General features: G+C 38.8%; 1 protein-coding gene across 1 annotated transcript; it reads right to left on the reverse strand.

The window, feature by feature from the left end:
• Positions 1 to 16,205: 16,205 nt before the first annotated feature.
• Positions 16,206 to 17,144, reverse strand: LOC122700905 (olfactory receptor 10H3-like). Its single transcript, XM_043913936.1, has one exon. The coding sequence runs from the start codon at positions 17,052 to 17,054 to the stop codon at positions 16,206 to 16,208; it is 849 nt and encodes a 282-aa protein (XP_043769871.1). The 5' UTR covers positions 17,055 to 17,144.
• Between the last annotated feature and the right edge of the window lie 532 nt (positions 17,145 to 17,676).

The following is a 17,676-nucleotide window of genomic DNA, read 5'->3' on the forward strand; positions in this document are numbered from 1 at the left end:
TTCAACAAACTTCTACTACTTAGTTCAGCACAACTCTAGAAACCTAAGTTACTCCAATCCCAAGAGATGGCTCCAGATTATAGATAATAGATCATTCTATCAAAAATACAATTATTTCTAAGAGCTTATCTAAAAGTTTTTATCTCATCTATATATTTGTATATATATATATATATATATACATATAAAGAGTTACCTTTTTGTTGACAAACTTAGTTTACCTTAAACCAAGGCATAATAAAAGTATTATATAATGTTGATGACTCAAGACATGTCCAAACTAGATTAACAAATAATTATATTTAAATCACATTCACATTTAAATAAACATTATACCCAACATTGAACACCCTTTAGTTCATGTAAAGCTGAATCCAAATAGAGCTCATTAATTCCACACTATCCAAAAACAAAGACATACATTGAGACATAGATAATTTTAGATACATAGGCATAGTTCTCTGTTTGAAATTTAAAATATCTTTTTGTTTTATTTATTTTGAGCTCCACCAATTTGTTAATGGCTGGAGTCCTAGATAGAGTGGGCTGTGTATCCCAAGGACATGATAAGAGTTAACTTAAGGTTTTTTCTTAGGCCTATTTTTGTTTCCCAGGCAGAACTGGAGCTCAAAAAAAAAAATTTTAACAAGTTAACCTTTTCTTAACTGCACGTGCAAGAAGAACCGGTTTTGCAATTTCAAAAAAGATTTTATTTTCATCAGGTTTCTCCGGAGTCTAAAGAATATCATAGCCATTCAGTGTCAAAAATATCATTTTTCTTTTCTGTAGCTATAGTATATTATTAATGATATATGCATGAGGGAATTGTTGTCACATAGGAAGTAAAGCCTTGGCTACAAAATTCTGACAAATACTAGGACTGTTATGGAGACGGCAATGGCACCCTATTTTAATACTCTTGTCTGGAGAATCCTAGGGACGGGGGAGCCTGGTGGGCTGACATCCATGGGGTCGCATGGAGTAGGACACGACCGAAGTGACTTAGCAGCAGCAGTGGCAGGACTTTTAAGCATACCTTGAGGTAACATAGTCTATTGAGATCTTTTATGAGGCCCGATATGATTAGGATAAGGGAGAGAGAAAGTGAATCTCTCCCGGTCTAAAGGGTGTAAAGGTATATTTAAAAGGCAATCTTGTGAATCAGTAATAATAATGTGCCAATTTTGAGGAATAGTAATAGGTGATGGGATCTCTGGTTGCAATGTACCCATAGGTTTCATAAAAGAATTAACTTTTCTAAACTCTGTTAAGAAACACCATTTGTTATGTTTCCTTTTTATAACAAAAATAGAGTTCCAAAAAGAGCAAGATTTTTCAATATGTTTCAATTTTAATTGTGTGTTTATAAGTTTTTTAGTAGCTTGTAATTTTTCTTTCGTAAGGGGCCATTGCTTTGTCTAAATAGGCTCATAATTTTTTTTAAGTTATTTTAATAATTGTTTTGTTTGTTAAATGAGCAGTGGCCCCTAGGAAAAATGTGGAATGTATATCTGAGTTTGCCATTATATAAGTAAGTTCCTTCCTATTAGATTAAAGGGTACATTTATCACATAAGGTTTTAATGTTGAAGGTTAGCCTTCTGGTCCCTCACATGAGTATATTTCAACACTTTGATAAACTTCTTGTACTTTAGTTTGAGAAATTCTTGCAATTTGGCAAGAGACCTTTTGTACAGGCCAGGATTTGGGCCATAAATGTTTGGAAATAATAGTGATATCAGATCCAGTGTCAAGGAGACCAGAAAATCTTTTACCATTAATTTTGATATTTATATTTGGTCGGGCATACTCAGATACTAATGATGTCCACAAAGATTGTTTTTGATCTGTACTTTCAAACCCATCTGTCCGTACATTATTAGAGGAATTAATAGAAATGTAAAGTAAAAGAAGTAATTGAGCAATTTTGTCCCCCTTTTTGAATTGCCATAGAATCTGAGATGACATCAGAATTTGAATCTCTCCTTTATAATCTGAATCAGTTATTCCAGGGTGAACAGTAATTCCTTTAGAAGTCAGACTAGATCAGCCAAGCAAAAGACCAAAAGTTTGTGGGGGCAGGGGTCCAAAAAGTCTGGTAGGCACTCTAGTAGGGACTGCTTGAGGGTAAAGGAAAAAATCATTTAGGGCTGGTATATCGACGGCAGTACTGCTGGATGTTGAGGGTTTGAGGGAAAAGAGAATTTGCTCCTGTTTGGAGTTCCTTGGAATAGGTTTTCCATCAATATCAAATTTAAATTTACAACTTTTGGCCCAGTGCATTCTTCTATGGCAGCGAGGGCAAATTTTTTGGTATTTTATTAGCCTTCTTAGGGCAGTCCCTTTTTAAATGATTTTCATCTCCACAATTAAAGCATCCTTCATTTCCTTTTCTAAAGGTAGCAGCCATTGCCTCAACCAGCATTTGCATCTTTTGAGTTTCTGATCCTAGATTGCAACAAGCTTTCAAATAATCAATAATAATTTTGGTCTCACAAATTGCAGCTATAGCTCTTTGACATTTCTGATTTGCATTCTCATAAGCAAGTAATTTCTCTAGCCATTTTTTGGTTTCTTCTCCGATTACAGCATGGGAAATAGCAGCTTCTAATCTAGTTTAAAAATCAGCATAACTTTTCATTAGGTTCCAACAAATGAGAGACTTGGAGTTGCGACTGTTAGCAGAGAAGAAGCATTTGGAGCAGCCGGGGCAGGGCTAATAAGAAAATTTTGAGATATTTTGTATTGTTTTAATTGGGCCTTTTGTAAAGTTTAATCATTTAATTTATATTTATGTAATAAGTGTTCTGTCGCTGAATATTGGAAGGGCTAGAATGTACCTTGAAATGGCAGAATTACAGCTTTAATAAGAGCCCATAGGGGCTAGAGATCAATTGGAATATTTTTTCCTTGTTTGGCTGCTCATTTAACATTTTCTTTGACCTGGAGCCAAATTTCTAAATCAAAACTGCATTTATCAGGAAACTAAGGATTATGTTCAACTACTGTTTAAAGGCAAGCCTCTATTCATTGCCATGAAGCCAGAAGTCCCTGAAATTTAAACAAATGGTGAAGTAAAGTAGAAAAATAATGGGGCTGGCCAGCCGTTTAACCGATGCCTTAGTACTTACCGACCTCAATAGGTCCCTGAGTCACTCCGCCCGATATGCCACGTATACCAGTGTCCCTGTTCCTTGGCGCCATTTGTTGGGGTCCTTTAATGGACCGGAACCTTGTGGTGCGGAGTCGACGATAAGAAAGTGAAAGAGAGAAAGAGAGAGAGAGAGAGAGACAAAAAGACCCGGGGACCTAAGCTCTGATGGAGCAAAGGTGCTTTAATGATTTTTCTATGAGTATATATAGGCTGCAGTACAAGAAACTTCTTTCGGGAATGATAGAGATCAGAAAACCAAATGTACAGCAACTGTTACCACAAGGTCAGGAGACAATCCATATCTCAAGAAAGGGGAAGGAGATTAAGCTGTTTTGTCCTAAGGAGAATGTTTACTAAAGGAGACTCATGCTTGCCTCACACAATGACCTCAGTCCCTGGGAGCAGCGTGCTGTTCCGCTTGAAGAGGGACAAAGGACTCATGAGAGATAGCATGTAGGAATCCTCCCGTCAAACATTCCCTGACAATCCCAGTGCACCAGCTCTGAGCGCCCTGTCTCATGCATCAAACCTGGACTAGCAATCTATTTCACATATGATAACATACCTATTTCAATGCTATTCTCTCAAATCTTCCCACCCTCCCTTCTCCCGCAGAGTCCAAAAGTCTGTTCTTTATATCTGTGTCTCTTTTGCTGTCTTGCATATAAGGTCATCATTGCCATCTTTCTAAATTCCATATATATGCATTAATACACTGTATTGGTGTTTTTCTTTCTGGCTTACTTCACTCTGTATAATAGGCTCCAGTATCATCCATCTCATTAGAACTGATGCAAATGCATTCTTTTTAATAGTTGAGTAATATTCCATTCTGTATATGTACCACAACTTTCTTATCCACTCATCTTCCAATGGACATCTAGGTTGCTTCCATGTCCTGGCTATTGTAAACAGTGCTGCAATGAACATTGGGGTACACGTGTCTCTTTCAATTCTGGTTTCCTCAGTGTGTATGACCAGCAGTGGGATTGCTGTGTCATATGGCAGTTCCATTTCCATTTTTTAAGGAATCTCCACACTGTTCTCCATAGTGGCTGTAGTAGTTTGCATTCCCACCAACAGTGTAAGAGGGTTCCCTTTTCTCCACACCCTCTCCAGCATTTTTTTTTTGTAGACATTTTCATAGCAGCCATTTTGACTGGCGTGAGATGTTACCTCATTGTAGTTTTGATTTGCATTTCTCTGAAAATGAGTGATGTTGAGCATCTTTTCATGTGTTTGTTAGCCATCTGTATGTCTTCTTTGGAGAAATGTCTGTTTAGTTCTTTGGCCCATTTTTTGCTTGGGTGATTGCTTTTTCTGGAATTGAGCCACAGGTGTTGCTTGTATATTTTTGAGATTAATCCTTTGTCTGTTGCTTCGTTTGCTATTATTTTCTCCCATTCTGAAGGCTGTTTTTTTTCACCTTGCTTATAGTTTCCTTCAGTGTGCAAAAAATTTTAAGTTTAATTAGGTCCCATTTGTTTATTTTTGCTTTTATTTCCATTACTCTGGGAGGTGGGTCATAGAGGATCCTGCTGTGATTTATGTGAGAAAGTTTTACTCTAGGAGTTTTATAGTTTCTGGTCTTACATTTAGGTGTTTAATCTATTTTGAGTTTGTATTTGTGTATGGTGTTAGAAAGTGTTCTAGTTTCCTTCTTTTACAAGTGGTTGACCAGTTTTCCCAGCACCACTTGTTAAAGAGATCTTCTTTTCTCCATTGTATATTCTTGTCTCCTTTGTCAAAGATAAGGTGTCCATAGGTGTGTGGATTTATCTCTGGGCTTTCTATTTTGTGGACTTCCCCAGTGGCTCAGAAGGTAAAGTGTCTGCCTACAATGCAGGAGACCTGGATTCAATCTCTGGGTTGGGAAGATCTCCTGGAGAAGGAAATGGCAACCCACTCTAGTATTCTTGCCTGGAAAAATCCCATATACAGAGGAGCCTAGGCTATAGTCTATGGGGTCACAAAGACTCAGACACGACTGAGCAACTTCACTTTCACTTTTCTACTTTGTTTCACTGATCTATGATTCTGTCTTTGTGCCAGGACCATACTGTCTTGAGGACTGTAGCTTTATAGTATAGTCTGAAGTCAGGCAAGTTGATTCCTCCAGTTCCATTCTTTTCTCAAGATTGCTTTAGCTATTTGAGGTTTATTTGTATTTCCATACAAATTGTGAAATTATTTGTTCTAGTTCTCTGAAAAATATGTTGGTAGCTTGATAGGGATTGCATTGAATCTATAGATTGTTTTGGGTAGTATATTAATTTTCACTATATTGATTCTTCTAATCCATGAACATGGTATATTTCTCCATCTATTTGTGTCATCTTTGATTTCTTTCATCAGTGCTTTATAGTTTTCTATATATAGGTCTTTTGTTTCTTTAGGTAGATATATTCCTAAGTATTTTATTCTTTTCATCACAATGGTGAATGGAATTATTTCCTTAATTTCTCTTTCTGTTTTCTCATTGTTACTGCATAGGAATGCAAGGGATTTCTGTGTGTTAATTTTATATCCTACAACTTTATTGTATTCATCTATTAGCTCTAGTAATTTTCTGGTAGAGTCTTTAGGGTTTTCTATGTAGAGGATCATGTCATCTGAAAACAGTGAGAGTTTTACTTCTTGTTTTCCAATCTGGATTCCTTTTATTTCTTTTTCTTCTCTGATTGCTGTGGCTAAAACTTCCAAAACTATGTTGAATAGTAGTGGTGAGAGTGGACATCCTTGTCTTGTTCCTGACTTTAGGGGAAATGCTTTCAATTTTTCACCATGGAGGATAATGTTTGCTGTGGGTTTATCATATATGGCTTTTATTATTTTGAGGAATATAATATTCCTTCAATCCTGCTTTCTGGAGGGTTTTTATCCTAAATGGATGTTGAATTTTGTCAAAGGCTTTCTCTGCATCTATTGAGATAATCATATGATTTTTACCTTTCAATTTGTTAATGTGGTGTATTACATTGATTGACTTGTGAATATTGAAGAATCCTTGCATCCATGGGATAAAGCCCACTTGATCATAATGTATCTTTTTAATCATAATCTTTTTAATACGTTTGTTGCTGGATTCTGTTTGCTAGAATTTTGTTAAGGATTTTTGCACCGATGTTCATCAGTGATATTGGCCTGTAGTTTTCTTTCTTTTCTGTGTGGCATCTTTGTCTGGCTTTGGTATTAGGGTGATGGTGGCCTCATAGAATGAGTTTGGAAGTTTACCTTCCTCTGCAATTTTCTGGAAGACTTTGAGTAGGATAGATGTTAGCTCTTCTCTAAATTATTGGTAGAATTCAGCTGTGAAGCTGTCTGGTCCTGGGATTTTGTTTGCTGGAAGATTTCTGATTACAGTTTCGATTTCTGTACTTCTGATGGCTCTGTTAAAATCTTCTATTTCTTCCTGGTTCAGTTTTGGAAAGTTACACTTTTCTAAGAATTTGTCCATTTCTTCCAAGTTGTCCATTTTATTGGAATATAGCTGTTGATAGTAGTCTCTTATGATCATTTGTATTTCTGTGTTGTCTGTTGTGATTTCTCCATTTTCATTTCTAATTTTGTTGATTTGATTCTTCTTCCTTTTTTCTTGATGACTAATGGTTTGTCTATTTTATTTATCTTCTCAAAGAACCAGCTTTTAACTTTGTTGATTTTTGCATTGGTCTCCTTTGTTTCTTTTGCACTTATTTTTGCCCTAATTTTTTTAATGATTTCTTTCCTTGTACTGACCCTGGGGTTCTTCATTTCTTCTTTTTCTGGTTGCTTTAGGTGTAGAGTTAGGTTATTTATTTGATTTTTCTCTTGTTTCTTGAGATAAGCGTGTATTGCTATGAACCTTCCTCTTAACACTGCTTTTACTGAATCCCATAGGTTTTGGGTCATTGCATTTTCATTTTCATTTGTTTCTATGCATGTTTCTATTTCTTTTTTGATTTATTCTGTGATTTGTTGGTTATTCAGAAGTGTGTTATTTAGCCTCTATATGTTTGTATTTTTAATAGTTTTTTTTTTCCTGTAGTTGACATCTAATATTACCACATTGTGATCAGAAAAGATGCTTGAAATGATTTGTTTTTTTTGAATTTACCAAGGCTAGATTTATGGCCCAGGATGTGATCTATCCTGGAGAATGTTCCGTGTGCACTCGAGAAAAAGATGAAATTCTTTGTTTTGGGGTGAAATGTCCTATAGATAGCAATTAGGTCTAACTGGTCGACTGTATCACTTAAAGTTTGTGTTTCCTTGCTAATTTTCTGTTCAGTTGATCTATATATAGGTGTGAGTGGGGTATTAAAGTCTCCCACTATTATTGTGTTATTGTTAATTTCCCCTTCCATACTTGTTAGAATTTGCCTTAAATATTGCAGTGCTCCTGTTTGGGTGCATATATATTTATAGTTGTTATATCTTCTTCTTGGATTGATTCTTTGATCATTATGTAGTGTCCTTCTTTGTCTCTTTTCACGGCCTTGATTTCAAAGTCTATTTTATCTGATATCAGTATAGCTACTCCTGCTTTCTTTTGGTCTCCATTTGTGTGAAATATCTTTTTCCAGCCCTTCACTTTCAGTCTGTATGTGTCCCTTGTTTTGAGGTAGGTCTGTCATAGACAGCATATATAGGAGTCTTGTTTTTGTATCCATTCAGCCAGTCTTTGTCTTTTGGTTGGGGCATTCAACCCATTTACATTTAAGGTAATTATTGATAAGTATGATCCCGCTGCCATTTACTTTGCAGTTCTAGTTTACACACCCTTTCTGTGTTTCCTGTCTAGAGAAGATCCTTTAGCATTTGTTGAAGAGCTGGTTTGCTGGTGCTGAATTCTCTCAGCTTTTGCTTATCTGTAAAACTTTTGATTTCTCCTTCATATTTGAATGAGATCATTGCTGGGTACAGTAATCTGGGCTGTAGGTTTTCTTCTTTCATCATTTTAGGTATGTCCTGCCATTCCCTTCTGGCCTGAAGAGTTTCTATTGAAAGATCAGCTGTTATCCTTATGGGAATCCCCTTGTGTGTTATTTGTTGTTTTTCCCTTGCTGCTTTTAATATTTGTTCTTTGTGTTTGATCTTTGTTAATTCAATTAATATGTGTCTTGGGTGTTTCACCTTGGGTTTATCCTGTTTGGGACTTTCTGGGTTTCTTGGACTTGAGTGGCTATTTCCTTCCTCATTTTAGGGAAGGTTTCAACTATTATCTCCTCAAGTATTTTCTCGTGGCCTTTCTTTTCATCTGCTTCTTCTGGGACTCCTAGGATTCTAATGTTTGGATGTTTCACATTGTCCCAGAGGTTCGTGAGGTTTTCCTCATTTCTTTTGATTATTTTTTCCTCTCTGCTTCATTTATTTCCACCATTCTATCTACCACCTCACTTATCCTGTCTTCTCCCTCAGTTATTCTACTGTTGGTTCCCTCCAGAGTGCTTTTGATCTCAGTTATTGCATTATTCATTATTGATTGATTCTTTTTATTTCTTCAAGGTTCTTGTTAAACATTCCTTGCATCTTCTCAATCCTTGTCTCCAGACTACCTGTAACTCCATTTTGTTTTCAAGATCTTGGATCATTTTTACTATTGTTATTCTGAATTCTTTTTCAGGTAGGCTTCCTATCTCTTCCTCTTTTTTTGGTTTGGTGGGCATTTATCATGTTCCTTTACCTGCTGAGTATTTCTCTGCCTTTTCATCTTGTTTAGATTGCTGTGTTTGTAGTGGCCTTTCTGTATGCTGGAAGTTTGTGGTTCCTCTTTATTGTGGAGGTTCCTTCCTGTGGGTGGGGTTGGACGAGTGACTTGTCAAGGTTTCCTGGTTAGGGAAGCTTGTGTCAGTGTTCTTGTGGGTGGAGCTGGATCTCCTCTCTCTGGAGTGCAATGAAGTGTCCAATAGTGAGTTTTGAGGTGTCTATAGGTTTGGTGTGACTTTTGGCCACCTGTATTTTAATGCTCAGCATTATGTTCCTGCATTGTTGGAGAATTAGCTTGATATATCTTGCTCTGAAACTTGCTGGCTCTTGGGTGGAGCTTGGTTTAAGTGTAGGTATGGAGGCTTTTGGATGAGCTCTTGTCAATTAATGTTCCCTGGAGTCAGGAGTTTTCTGATGTTCTCAAGTTTTGGATTTAAGTCTCCTGCCTCTGGCTTTAAGTCTTATTCTTCCAGTAGCCTCAAAACCTCTCCATCCATACAACACTAATAATAAAACATCTAGGTTAATGGTGAAAAGATTCTCCTCAGCGAAAGACACCCAGAGAGGTTTACAGAGTTACATGGAGAAGAGAAGAGGGAGGAGGGAGATAGATGTGACCAGGAGGAGAAGAGGGGGAATCAAAAGGGGAGAGAGAGTTCTAGCTAGTAATCAGTTCCCTACTTGCTCTCCACAGTCTGGAACACTCAGAGCAGTTCACGGAGTTACATAAAGGAAAGAAGAGGGAGGAAGGAGATAGAGGTGATCAGAAGGAGAAAAGAGGGAGTCAAAAGGAGAGAGACAGATCTAGCCAGTAATCAGTTCCCTAAGTGTTCCCCACAGCCCAGATCTAGCCAGTAATCAGTTCCCTAAGTGTTCTCCACAGCCCGGAACACCCAAAGAGATTCACAGAGTTGGGTAGAGAAGAGAAGGGGGAGGGAGGACATAGAGGTGACCTGGGGAGAAAAAGGAGAGTCAAAAGGGGGAGAGAGCAATCTAGACAGTAATCACACTCCTAAGTAAAAATGGGTACTGAAGATTGGCTTCTTAAAGATACAAAATTGATAACAATACCAAAAGGCAAAGATTAAAAATCTAGAGTAGAGGCTGGACTCTCAAAAGTACAAAATTAAAAATATATATATATAATGTATATATGAAATTTGCTTTAAAATAGGGTCTTTTCTTACAAGGTAATAGGTTATATAAATGACAATGGAGTAATAAAGAACTTAAAATAAAAAAATTCTTTAAAAAATGATAATAGTAAAATATATCTAAGAATTTCTCTGGAGCTGTTGAGGGCAGTGTGGGGTCAGTTCAGTTTCAGATAGTTCCTTGTTCCAGCTTATACTTCTTCCCAAGGTCTATAGGCCCCTTCCAATGTAGTCAATGCTAACTACAGGGTTTTAACCTGTTGCACATGTCACTTCCAGATCGGCTCCCTCTTCTTTGTTTTGGATTCCTATGTTTGCAAATCTCTTTAGTGTCTAATTTCCACCCTGACACAAGGGGGCGAAGGTGGTCACTTATTCAGGCTCACTTGCTCAGTTGTGCTGTGGGGAGGAAGAAACATTGGAAACAAATATCACTGGCGTGTGTGGGGAGTGCTCGCAGTGTCTCAGCCACACTGGCTTTGCCCCTGCTCACGGCATGTGTGGTTTCCCAGTCTACACTGCTCAGGCTCCAGGTTGCTCTGCAGGGGAACTGTCTAAAGTGGGCCCGGGGTTGCATGCACTTCCCAGGTCTAAGCCGCTCATGTTCAGGTTCTCAGGTACTCCTCAAAGGCATAAACTCGGTTGGGCCTGCATTTTGTGCCCTTCCCAGTTCCCAGGAGCTCAGGTGACCAGGTGCTTGGTGAGCACACTCTCCCAGCTGGGCGGTGCATCTTATCACCTCCCAGGTCCCAGCTCCTCGGTTTCCTGTGTGCACAGTGAGAGCACCATCTCAGACACGCTGTGTGTCTCCTCTGGGGGGCTGATCTCTGACTGCAAACCTCCTGGTGGATGTCAATTGTCCAGGATCCCAGGAAGACTTGGTTAGCTACTGGGAGCCTGCTCACATTTTAGTGGAGGATGCACCTCTGGAGCTGAGATTGCCCCTCGTCTTCGAGCTCTGGCTATTGCCCACCTCCCTCTCTGCCTCCGGTGGGGGACTAGGCCGGTCCACAGCCGGCTAGCTCTCCTCTGGTATTTGCTCAATCCTTTGTTCTGTGAGTGGGCCAGGCTGTGCCTTAGAACTTTTTGTGGGAAAGTTCACTCTCTCTCTCTCTCTCTCTTTTTTTTCTCTCAGGCTATCCCACAGTTTGGGTGGCTATCTCATGTTAGCTCCCTCAGATTGCCCTTCAGGCATTCAGACCCGGTCCTTACCCTAAGCAATGGAGCCCGCACCTCCCTGTTCAGCCCCTGCTTGCTGCTGGCTGTCGTGAGCGTCTGGGCTACTTCTCCACTGGGAATTGTGGTTAAGGCATGTATTCTGTGTTTTTTTTTCCCCTCCCTGTTATGTTGCCCTCTGAAATTCCAAAACTCCCCACAGACCCACTGGTGAGAGCGTTTCCTGGTGTTTGGAAACTTCTCCTCCTTCATGACTCCCTCCCTGGGATGGGTCTCTGTCCCTAACTCTTTTGTCTCTCTTTTTATCATTTATATTTTGTCCTACCATCTTTTGAAGAGAATGGGTTGCCTTTCTGGGTGTCTGGTGGTGTCTTTTGCCAGCATCCAGAATTTGTTTTGTGGAATTTTCTCAGCGTTAAAATGATCTTTTGGTGAATTTGTGGGGGAGAAAGTGGTCTCCTTGTCCTATTCTTCTGCCATTTTAGGACTGCCCCCCCCCCAAAGAATCATTTCTAAAGAAGGCTGAGTGCTGAATAACCAATGCTTTCGAACTGTGGTACTGGAGAAGACTCTTGAGAGTCCCTTGGATAGCAAGGAGATCAACCATTCAATCCTAAAGGAAATAAACTCTGAATATTCGTTGGAAGGATTGACACTGGAGCTCCAATATTTTGGCCACCTGATGTGAAGAGCAGACTCATTGAAAAAGCCCCTGATGTTGGAAAAGACTGAGGGCGGGAGGAGAAGGAGACAACAGAAGGTGAGATTGTTAGGTGGCATCACTGACTCAATGGACATGGTTTTCAGCAAACTCTGGGAGATGGTGAAGGACAGGGGAGTCTGGTCTGCTGCAGTCCATGGGTTCACAAAGAGGCAGACATGAGAAAGACTGAACAACAACAACAATTACTAATGGATTAAAAAATCTCTATTGTTTGTTAACCACGTGGATTTCTTTTTTGTTTTATTCCTATTCAAAGCCTTCCCCCTTTTCAAAATTGTTTTGTTCCTTTTGATTTGCCGGCAAATAATTAGAGATTCTAAATTGTAATTTTGCCTATGAATCTTTTCCCTTTGCCTTCTGTTTCTTGTGCCTTAATGCTGTTTCTGTCGGAAACATTCTACTAGGTTTCTTGTAATGCTTTTATACAATAGGTTTAAGGGTGAAAAACTGCAGCATGTGGGTCCACTGCCTGTTTTTATAAAGTTTTATTGAAACCACACTCATGACAATTCATTGACGTATTGTCTATGGCTGGTTTTGTGGTATGACAGCAGAGCTGAATAGTTGTGATGGAGGTAGTGTGACCGGCAGAGCTGAAAATATTTACCATCTGATCGAGGGTGGGATGATTTGAGAGAATAGCATTGAAACATGTACATTACCACATGTAAAATTGATGACCAGTGCAAGTTCGATGCAAGAAACAGGGCACCCAAAGCTGGTGCTCTGGGACAATCCAGAGGGATAAGGTGGGGAGGGCGGTGGGAGAGGGGTTCAGGATTTGTGGGGACACATGTATACCTGTGGCCGATTCATGATGATGTATAGCAAAAACATCACAATATTGTGATTATCCTCCAATTAAAATAAATCAATTAATTTTTTAAAACGGGAAAAATTTTCAACCTCTCAAACTTTAATCTACCAAAAATCTTGTGCAACCATTTCAAATTTGGTTTTAGCTGATTATTTTTTAAGACAATTTTTTTTCAGAGCAGTTTCCAGTTCACAGCAAAATTGAGAGGAAAGCAGAGATTTCCCATTTACCCTGTGTCCCCTCACACATACAGAGAGTCTCACATTATCAATTTCCTCCACCAGAGTAGTACATTTGTTGCAATCAATGAAGCTAGGTTGACATAGTATCATCACCAAAGCCCATAATTTACATTATGGTTCACTTTCATTGTGTCTTCTATGGATCAACATATATAGTCAGATGTATCTATTGTTACAGTATCATGCAGAGTATTTTCACTGCCTTAAAAATCCTCTGTGTTCTGCCTAGTCATCCATCCCTCTCCCTTATCCTTTGGCAACCACTGGTCTTTTTATTGCCTCCATTGTTTAACTTTTTCCACAATATCATACAGTTGGAATCATATCATACAGTTCATAGTCTTTTTAGATGGGCTCCTTTCACTTTGTAATGTGCAATAAAGGCTCCTCAAAGTCTTTTTGGATTGATAACTCAAATTTTTGGTGCTGAATAATATTCCATTGTCTTGGTGTCGTTGTTCAGTCACCAAGTCATCTTCAACTCTTTGCAACAAATGGACTGCAGCATCCCAGGCTTCCCTGTCCATTACCAACTCCCAGAGCTGCTCAAACTAATGTCCATTGAGTCAGTGATGCCATCCAACCATATCATCCTTTGTTGCCCCCTTCTCCTCTTGCCCTCAATCTGTCCCAGCATCAGGGTCTTTTCTAAGAAGTCTGCTCTTAGAATCAGGTGGCCAAATTATTGGAGCTTCAGCTTCAGTCTTTCCAATGAGTATTCAGAACTGATTTCCTTTAGGATTGCTCAGCTTATTTATCTATTCACCTATTGTAGGACATCTTGATTCTTCCAAGTTTTGGCAATTTCATATAGAAATATGCTATAACCATTGCATAGCTAAATCAGATTTTTTTGTAAACCTAAGTGTTCAGCTCCTTTGGGTAAATACCAGGGAGTGTGTTTGATGGATTATATAGGAAGATTATGTTCTGTTTTGTAGGACGTCACCAATTTGTCCTCCAAAGTGACTGTACCATTTTGCATTCCTAGTAATGAATGACAGTTTCTGTTGTTCCACATCCTTACCAGCATTTAGTGTTGCCACTATTACAGATTTTAGTCATTCTAATAGGCACGTGGTGATAAAATGCATTTTTTAAATGGCTAACTAATTGCCCCAACAAGAATTAATGAATAATCTATGGTTTTGAAATGGGGTTATTCCATGACACTTATGCCATTCCACTGTTTTACATGTCTATTTCTGTACAAGATAATATTATTTTTAAAAAATTATTTTAGTTTTCTAAATTAATTTTTGTGGTAGTAAAATATTTATAGTGTGGTATATATATAACATGATAGTAAAGATAGTTATAGTAGTTCATAATGACTAAGACTTAGTCACTACTCTGCCTCTGGTAGTCATTTATGATTATAATTATTTGAGCAGATACATATGTAAGTCATTAATCCTAACAATAACCATATGAGCTAGGTACTTATGATATCTGCATTTCTCAAATTCAGGAAACAGAACCATAAAAAAGTTACATAGCCATGGTTACATACAAAAGTTACATAGCCATAGTTACATTGGCCATGAATAAGTATATTTTTCCTATGTATATCTCTCATTTTTAAAAATTTATTTTTTGTTGCAGTAACATTGATTGAAACATTATGTATGTTTCACGTGTACAGCGTTATATATCTACTCTGTACACATTACAGTTACCATCAAAAATTTATTTTCTATTCATCTCCACACAGTTGACCTCTCTCCCCATTTTACCCTCTTCTCTCTTTCCCCTCTGTGTCATGTTTACTTTTGTTTGGTTTGTTCATTTATTGTGGTCTTTATTTCTTTGTTTTTTATATTGCACAAAAGAGTGAAATTATATGCTATTTGTCTTTAACCACTTGAGTTATTTCACTTAGTGTAATATGCTTAAGATCCATCCATGCTGTCACAAGTGGCAAGGTTTCATACTTCTTATGGCTGAGTATATTCCATTTTGTATTAGATATATCTCACATTTTCCTTATCCCATAGTTAAGTTGTTTCCACATCTTGGCTGTTGTAAAATATGCCATGATGAACATAGGGGTGCACACATCTTTTTGAACTAGTGTTTTTGTATTCTTTGGATAAATATCCCCAAAATGGAGTAGCTGGATCATATAGTAGTCCCAGGATTTTTTTTTTTTTTTGAGGAATCTCCATACAGTCTCCCATGTTGGCTGCACCAATTTACATTTCCAGCAATGTCACATGGGGGTTCCTTTAGCTCCACATCTTTGACAACACTTGTTTTTTCTTGGTAGAAGAACTTGAGCTCAATTCCCTCTCCTGAAAACACTAAAATCTAACTGCTGCATAACCTGGACAAAAAAGACTGGAATCTGTTTTTCTGAGCCTCTTCTAAAATATGCAGAGGAAGGACACTCCCAAGCTCATTTTATGAGGCCACCATCACACTGAAATCAAAACCACAAAAAGAGAATATTACAGGTCAATATCACTGATGAAGATAGAGGCAAAAATCCTCAACAAAATACTAGCAAATCAAATCCAACAACACATTGGAAGGATCATACATCATGATCAAGTGAGATTTATTCCAGAGATGCAAGGATTCTTTGATATACATAAAACAATCAATATGATACAACACATTGACAAACTGAAGAATGAAAATCATATGATCACCTCAAAAGATGCAGAAAAAGTTGTTGACAAAGTTCAACACCCATTTATGATTAAAAAAAAAAAACACTCTACAGAAAGTGGGCACAGAGGGAACCTCCTTAACATAATAAAGGCGATATATGATAAACCCACAGCAAACATTCTCAACAGTCAGTAATTACTTTACATGTCAGTGTTTCATATATGGAAAAGACCCAATCCTGGTGGTATTTCTTATTATTTTTAGGTAATTTTATTCATTTTTATTGTGGGGGATGGGGAATTAAAGTCTACTTTTGCTAGTCCATTCAAGGATAACCACCTATATTAAGGTCCTGATCCATGCATTTGGTGCTCCCCACCTGCTTATAGATAGATAGCACATTCTTAGGTATAGATAATGGGATAGAATTCATTTCACTGGGAATAAATAAAAGATTATGATGAGCCAAATTATGCAACAGTGGGAAACATTGGAGAAAAGTGAGTAGCTAGTATGCATCAAACTTCGATGGAGTTTGAGTGTTTTACAGACCTGAATAATTACAAGAGTTCTATGGAGGCAGATATTATTAAACCCCTCTCATCCATCACAGTTCCATACCACCAAACTGGCCATCAGAAGCTTAGGGGACAGAAAGTTCTGTGCAAATTTCTCTTTATGGCATTCTTCAGCTCCTTATTCCTGAGACTGAAAATGATGGGGCTAAGAAAGGGGGTAAAGACTGTATAGATGGTGGTCATCAGAGTGTTATTGTCCATAGAATGGGGGCCTTTGAGCTTCAGATAGATGATGGAGGCAAAACCGTAGTGCACGACCACTATGGTGAGGTGGGAGACACAGGTGGAGAAGGTCTTGTGCCGGCCCTCAGTGGAGGGGATCCTCAAGATGGCAGCCACGATGAAGACATAGAAGAGAAAGATGAGGAATAAGCACCCCAGCAGGGCCGTGACACAGACCAGGATTACAACCATGGTGACAGAGGCTGTCTCCTTCCCACAGGCCAACTTCAAGAGGGAAAACACATGGCAGACAAAATGGTGAATCTCATTAGATCCACAGAAGCTGAGGTGAAAAACTATCAATGTCACCATCAACCCCACAACTGAGCCACCAGCCCAGCACCAGGACACAAGACGGGCACAGTCATGGGTGCTCATGAGCATGTTGTAGTGTAGGGGGTGGCAGATGGCCACGTAGCGGTCATAGCCCATGATCATGAGCAGGAAGGAGTGGGTGTAGCCAAACGTAAAGGAGAAGAACATCTGGCTGGCACAGGCCACAAAGGTGATGGAGCGGTGGGTGGACAGCATGTCCACCAACATTCGAGGGGTGATAGCAACAGTGAACAGGATCTCGGAGATGGAGAGGGCACACAGGAAGAGGTACATGGGGGTGTGGAGGCTGTGCTCCCTCCAGATGGTGCCCATGATGAGCAGGTTCCCCAGCAGTGTGAACAGGTACATCAGCAGGTACAGCAGGAAGAAGGTGGGCAGGAGCTGCTGAGGGAAGTTGGAGAAGCCGATGAGGATGAATTCAGACACTGTGCTGTAGTTCTGACCAGACCAGAATGCTGCATCTGGGGAGATTAGAAACATAATGAAGGCACAGTGATTAAAAGAGAGGCTCTAACATAGATTAAATGGCAACCGAAGAGCTCTGTTTCTCAGCAGTAAAGAATTCACCTGCAATGCAGGAGATGCAAGTTCAATACCAGGGTCAAAGAAGATCCCCTGGAGAAGAAATGGCAACCCATTCCTGTATTCTTTCCTGTGAAATCCCATAGACAGAGGAACCTGGCAGGCTACAGTCCATGGGGTCGTGAGAATGGGATATGACTTAGTGACTAAACCACCACCATCCTAAATATTCATTTGCTTAGCTTGTCTGGGACTCATAATCTTCATCAGTAAGATGGAATAAGTCATAATACTTTTTACCATTTAGTTGTGTGATAAAAATAAAATGAGATCCCATACACTAAATGCTGAAGACATAGTTTGGCTTCTAAGTTTTTGTTAACAGTGATGAAAAGAAATAAAAGATTTAGGTTTGTAATCAAGACAGACATAGGTGGTCAGGGTCATA

This window comes from Cervus elaphus, chromosome 9 (assembly GCF_910594005.1).
Source record: "Cervus elaphus chromosome 9, mCerEla1.1, whole genome shotgun sequence".
Classification (NCBI taxonomy): Eukaryota; Metazoa; Chordata; class Mammalia; order Artiodactyla; family Cervidae; genus Cervus; species Cervus elaphus.

What these genes read in the sequence shown, in the direction of transcription:
- LOC122700905 (XM_043913936.1), bottom strand. Translation starts at nt 17,054, where the DNA reads ATGTACCTGTTCACACTGCTGGGGAACCTGCTCATCATGGGCACCATC.